Below are 6478 nucleotides of genomic sequence, written 5' to 3'. Positions count from 1 at the left end.
TTGCTCAGAGCCCGTGCTCTTGAGCAAGCTCTTAACCAACTGAGCCATTCCGCCAGCCCTTTAATATAACTTTTATTGTAGAAACTTTCACATATTTTTTAAAGTGTTTATTCTTCCCCATTATTAAAGGTCATTGGTAGACAGCTTGACAAGAAAATCTGTGGGAAAGTGTAAAGAAATGAAAGTCATCTGTAACTTTTCTCCCATTCCAAGATAACCCCCGGGAATATTTGGGGTGCATTTCCTCACAGTGTCTTTTGTGCCCAGTGCTTGGTTGTGCCCTGAGACTGCCCCTTGTGGCCATGTGACTCCATTCTTGGCACCCTTCTCAGGTTCAGCTCTGTTCAGCTCCTCGGGGATCTCCTGTTCCACATCTCAGGAGTCACTGGGAAGATGACCACGGAAACTGCCTCCGAAGATGACAACTTTGGAACCGCCCAGTCCAACAAGGTGCGTGCCTCCCATCGATTTTCCCTGCTCTGCTGATGGAGGGCTGTGCCTGGGCACTCGAGCTGTGAGGCCTTCATCACCCCGTGTTCTCTGCATCTCTCTGCTGGCTGCAGGCCATCATCACTGCCCTGGGGGTGGATCGGCGGAACCGGGTGCTGGCCGGGCTGTACATGGGCCGCTCGGACACTCAGCTGGTGGTGCGGCAAGCGTCCCTGCATGTCTGGAAGATCGTGGTCTCCAATACCCCCCGCACCCTGCGTGAGATCCTGCCCACTCTTTTTGGGCTGCTCCTGGGTTTCTTGGCCAGCACGTGTGCAGATAAGAGAACGGTAAGTTTCCTGGGCCTTGCTTATGACCCCGCAGCCCCTGATGCCTCCTTTCCGAGGCTAGAAAGCTGGGTCTGCAGACTGGGAGAGGGCCCAGGGTCCCCTGTCTAACAGGGAACATTTATTTATTTACTTAGTCGTTTAACAAATATTCATTAAGCTTGCTATGTGCTAAGCAGGGACTTAAGACCTGGGATATAATGCAGAAGAAAAGTAGCCTCATTCTTTGTCCTCGTGGAGCTCCAGTCTGGTAGAGGAGATGGATGATAACCAAATAATCCCACAAACATGTAGATGCAACTATGACTAGTGCTACATGGCATTGCAGATGCTTATATCGGGGGCATTTGATCTAACTGAGGGGGTCAGGAAAGGCTTCGCAGAAGAAATGATGCTTGAAGATGAAAGCTGAGTAAGCACTAAGCAGGTGAGGAGCTGTAGAAGGACTATTCCAGATGGAAGGATTAGTGCATTAGATGCAAGGACAAGATGTGCTAAGACCCTGGGGTGGGCAGGAACATGGCTGACACTAGGGGCTGAGCAGAGGCCAGTGGGTCTGGAGTGAGAAAGCAAACGTGGTACAGCAGATGTGCTGGGTCAGGGCGGGCGGTGTTTGTGCTTGGGAGGGGGGCTCAGCCCAGGCTGACGATCACTTCTGCCAGTTCTCTTTGGCCCACTCTGAACCTTCATCCCTGGCAAGCAAACTGCATATTTGTCTCTAAAGGAGGGTTTACATGAGGCGTCAGAGGAGATGGTTTTTTTCCTTAAAGCATTTGTTCCAAATTCAGCTCCCCTTGGACAAGAGCACAGAGTTAAGTGACTTCCAGGCTGCAGTTTTCAATCCAGGGAAATCGGCCCTTGACCGGGTGGCATATGCTAAATTTTCTATTCATGTGTGAGGTGCCGGCCCTTGCTTCAGGTTGTGTTAGGTGTGTGTGGCACACAGGTCATTTTATTTTGTAGTGTCACAAGCACCCTGGGGGCGCTTCAGGGGTAAGTAAGAGCATTTGGGGAAGTTAAGTCAGCGACTCAGATAGAGTCTAGGAGGTTCCGGGGCCCTCATTGTAGAGTTTGCAGGGAGTTGATGCCCTGGTTTGATCTCTGCTGACAGATTGCCGCGAGGACATTAGGAGATCTCGTCCGGAAGTTAGGGGAGAAAATCCTACCCGAGATCATCCCCATCCTTGAGGAAGGCCTGAGGTCTCAGAAAAGCGATGAGAGGCAGGGCGTGTGCATTGGGCTGAGCGAGATCATGAAGTCCACCAGCCGGGACGCCGTGAGTATCTTCTCAGGGCCCCACAGGCCCTGTACCAGTCGGTGACCTGACTCAGGACTACGGGGAGGTTACGGGAGAAGCTGCACCATTAGGGACACTCCACTCACTTCAGCCTCACTTCACCTGAGCCAGGACACGCGAATCTCACTCTAGAGGGCGCTGCCAGCAGCGGGGTGCTGGCAGGGCCGCATGTGGACTGGGGCTTTCCTATCAAATTCGCTGGCTAAGAACTAAGCAATTTTGAGGCCTTGAGCGGTCTTTGGAAACTGGAGGTGCCCTTTTTTCTCGCCACTCCTGAGGTTGCTCCAGGTTAAGCTCCTTTGTGTCAGTTTGTCAGTTCTGTTAAAGTGTGTGGTACCCTGAGCGGGGAAAGGAGGGTGTGCATGCGTGTGAGTGGCGGAGGGCGGCGGGAGCTCATTCTTAGGAGTGGAGTAGATGAGAGTAAGTACCCAGTGGGTGGAAACGTGTTGGCTCCGGCAATAGTAGTTTCCATGGTAGCTCCATTCAGGGGGTTTGGAGTCCTTTTCACTGACCTTACTTTCTAAGGTAATTGATCCTCTGAACGTTCCTGGGGAGCAGGTTGAGTGTGTAAACAGGCTCTGGACTGGTAGGAAAGCACCACAGCGATGCAGTGGGTGGCCAGTCAGAAATTAAGCACAGAGCCAGGGGCTTAGCCTGGGCATCCTCGTCTGATGTACTAGATCCTTCTCCTGTGTGTGTCAGTATAAGTATTACCTTTGGGGTTTATATTTGCATTTGGTCAAGAACACAAATAAATTTTGTCAGCAGATAGAGCTGTGATTCATTGAATAGTTACCGAGTTCCCCCAAAGCTGAACCTAGGACATATAACCAGCCCTAGGTTCACAGTGAGCCCTGCTTTGGTGGAATTGGTTAGAATGGGAACAGAAGTATCCTCGGCCCCACTGTAGCCCCAGGACGTCATAGAGGTGCAAGTATTTGAGTTGCACTTGAAGAAGAACTTGGGGTTTTCCGATGGGATAAGCGAAAGGAAGACTTGTGGGCGAGGAGGCCACGTCACGCAGGGCCTTGCCCTGGGAAGGAGTTTGGAGTTCCTGTAGGCGAGGGAGAGTATCTGGAGAACTCACCTTAACAATCAAACTGTGAATGATTACTTGTGGGTTTAGACTCTGCGGGTAGATTGTGCCTCCGTTTTTTTATACTTGCACATTTTCACAGAAAACAGCTAAGTTAAAAGAAAAGTCGAGCCATGGGGTTGTTGGTGGCCTGGCTGGGCCAGAGGTCCTTGCTTGCTTCTGCTCCCTCCTTGCCCTCGCCGCGTCAGGCCCAGCGCACGTGTGCCATTGCAGGTGCTGTATTTCTCCGAGTCCCTTGTGCCCACGGCAAGGAAGGCTTTGTGTGACCCACTGGAGGAGGTCAGAGAGGCGGCCGCCAAGACCTTTGAGCAGCTGCACTCCACCATCGGCCACCAGGCCCTGGAGGACATCCTGCCGTTTTTACTGAAGCAGCTGGTGAGTGGGCCTGCCACACACCTACCTCTTTGGCGTTTACTGTCTGTAGAAGCGAAGTGTAGGGGCTCGTTCTGCCAAGGCAGCCGCAGTGTGGGCCCCAGGAGGATGGGTGCAGCAGGAGCAGATTTGGCTCCGCTTCTCCTTTGACAGGCAGTGGATGTGGGCGCTGTGGGAGGAGGGAGGGAAGTGGAGAAGGAAGTCGGTGGTGGCTGGTCCAGACAGCACAGGTGGGGCAGGAGCCAGCGCCTCTGCACTGTCCCCAATGTCCCTCTGCAGGATGACGAGGAAGTGTCAGAATTTGCCTTGGACGGCCTGAAGCAAGTCATGGCCATCAAGAGTCGTGTGGTGCTGCCCTACCTCGTGCCCAAGGTAAGTCCCAACCAACATGTGGCAACCCCGCTAGGGCCCAGAAGCCACAGCCACATCGCCGTCCCTGGGCCTGCCGTGAAGACTGGTTCTGAAGTCCGATGTTGCGGCGGTGGAGGCTGGTGGGGGGAGCAGGGTGCCCGGAGAGACGCTCAGCCTTGACAGCGGGGATAGGCGCTCCCAGAGCCCAGTGCCCCCGGCCCGGGCAGCATTCCTTGAGCCAGCGGTGTTCATCGTTCTGCAGCTGACAACTCCGCCTGTCAATACCCGGGTGCTGGCCTTCCTTTCGTCGGTGGCAGGCGATGCCCTGACACGTCACCTTGGAGTGATCCTCCCGGCGGTCATGTTGGCCCTGAAGGAGAAGCTCGGGACTCCGGACGAGCAGCTGGTGAGTGTCATGATCACCCCTTCAGCTTTCTGACGGCCATCTGGTCCTGCCCCAAGGAGCCGTGCTCAGCCTGGGTGTCCCCTGTGCTTTTAGGAGATGGCCAACTGTCAGGCCGTGATCCTGTCAGTAGAGGATGACGTCGGCCACCGGATCATCATCGAGGATCTCTTGGAAGCCACCCGCAGCTCTGAAGTGGGCATGAGGCAGGCTGCTGCCATCATCCTCAACATTTACTGTTCCCGCTCGAAGGCGGACTATTCCAGCCACCTGCGCAGCCTGGTCTCTGGCCTGATCCGCCTCTTCAACGACTCTAGCCCAGTGGTTCTGGAGGAGAGCTGGGATGCCCTGAATGCCATCACCAAGGTGAGGGGCCGCTGACCCCACCACCAGCTTTTGATTGCAGACAGTTCCAGACGCTGATAAGCCCAGACTCTTAACCCCTGTGCACCTGTCACCTAGCGTCACCATTTAGCAAGTCACGGCCAGTCTTGTTTCTGCTCCCACCCACACCGTTCCCCCTGCTGTCATATTCCGAAGCAGTCTCGAGAGGGCTGTACTTAGAACTCTGACAGCCTCTCTGCCTTTTCCTGGCTTCCCACAGAAGCTGGACGCTGGCAACCAGCTGGCACTGATTGAAGAGCTCCACAAAGAAATCCGGTTCATAGGGAATGAGAGCAAAGGCCAGCACGTGCCAGGGTTCTGCCTCCCAAAGAAGGTAAGCCAGGGCTCATGCCCAGTGCTGGGGGCACGCGGCTGTCCTCTGCCTTCCCCCTCAAGCCCAAGCTTGCAGGGCAGCTGCAGCAGCCGTGTGTCAGGGTGACAGTGCTCCAGGTGCTGTTCCCACCTTCCCAGTCAGCGTGTTTCTTCTCCATGGTGGCCATATGGGGGCAGGGTTCATGCCGCCTTTGGTTTAAGCTGTGGGGTGGCACCGAGGTGACAGCAGTGCCTACACCTGTGTGTTAGGCCTGTTGGGGCCCTCCTGGTCACTGTCAATACTGTTCCCCAGCCAGCACCCTCTCAGGCTGCGACCTGGAAGCCTGAGGCAGTCTCTGTCATGCAGCTGTGGAGAGGATGGTTGACAGGAGTGCTTTGCTTTGGGTGAGAGGCACCCAGAGGTCCAGGTGCCTTTGAGATGGACTCTCAGGTGTGGTTTTCTTGTCAGGGAGTAACCTCTATCCTTCCGGTATTGCGGGAGGGAGTCCTGACTGGCAGCCCAGAACAGAAAGAGGAAGCAGCCAAAGCTTTAGGCTTGGTGATCCGCCTAACCTCAGCGGACGCCCTGAGGCCCTCTGTTGTCAGCATCACCGGCCCTCTGATTCGCATCCTGGGAGACCGGTTCAGCTGGAACGTGAAGGCTGCTCTGCTCGAGACACTCAGCCTCTTGCTAGCCAAGGTAAGTGACTGATGAGTTCATACTCTTGGTCCATTTGAATCTTAGAGAACCCATCTGTCTGCAGGAGACTGGCACAAGGGGTCACGTGGCAGAGTGACGGCTTATGGAGAAACGGCATAGCTGAGGGAGTTAAGACCTTGGACTCTAGACTCATACTATTCTAGTCCATCACTTAGTAGCTAAATGGCCACAATGACCTTGGGAAAGTCGTATGACCTCTGACCCTGTTTCCTCACCTGTAATTTGAGATCCTAATACTGCCTGTCTTTTATGTAGGGCTGTGAAGTGTGGGGCTTAGATGAGATAACATTGGGCACAATGCCTGACACATTCTAAGCACCCGATACACGTTAATTGCTATTATCTTGAAGAACTGGTTCAAAGGAAAAAAATCTAGGGCCACGAAAATATAATTAAAACATTGTATAAATATGCTTTCATTCTTTATTATTTCATTTTGTCTCCTCATAAAGGGAGATGCAAAGAATCTGACGAAAGAATGAAAATGAAGTCGAGAGCAGCTAGAATAACTTCAGTTTTTGGTAAAAGTGTAAGAAGATCCAAAATATTAACCATTTCTGATGTTTTACAGGGCAATAATTAAGCCCTTTTGATTTAAAAAAGCATAAACAGGGGCTGGCCGAGTGGCTCAGTTGGTTAAGATCTCGCTCAAGACTGCGAGCTCTGAGCAACAGGGTCGCCGGTTCTATTCCCGACCCGAGCTGAGCTGCCGCTGAGCTGCCAACAGGTGGCAGGATGGCTCAGCTAAAAAAAAAAAAAAAAAAAA

At 53.3% G+C, this 6478-nt stretch overlaps 1 protein-coding gene across 1 annotated transcript in view; it reads left to right on the top strand.

The window, feature by feature from the left end:
• GCN1 (GCN1 activator of EIF2AK4) overlaps nt 1-6478 on the top strand; it is an 83319-nt gene that overhangs the window by 68491 nt on the left and 8350 nt on the right. The window contains 9 exon segments of the mRNA XM_019649093.1: nt 333-450; nt 564-779; nt 1888-2052; nt 3383-3544; nt 3821-3913; nt 4155-4298; nt 4392-4661; nt 4900-5013; nt 5461-5691. Of these exon segments, the coding sequence (XP_019504638.1) occupies nt 333-450; nt 564-779; nt 1888-2052; nt 3383-3544; nt 3821-3913; nt 4155-4298; nt 4392-4661; nt 4900-5013; nt 5461-5691 (1513 nt within the window).

The sequence above is a fragment of the Hipposideros armiger genome, unplaced genomic scaffold (assembly GCF_001890085.2).
Source record: "Hipposideros armiger isolate ML-2016 unplaced genomic scaffold, ASM189008v1 scaffold_129, whole genome shotgun sequence".
NCBI classification, from domain to species: domain Eukaryota; kingdom Metazoa; phylum Chordata; class Mammalia; order Chiroptera; family Hipposideridae; genus Hipposideros; species Hipposideros armiger.
The sequence above is the reverse complement of the archived record's forward strand: the minus strand, read 5'-3'. Positions and strand labels throughout refer to the sequence as shown.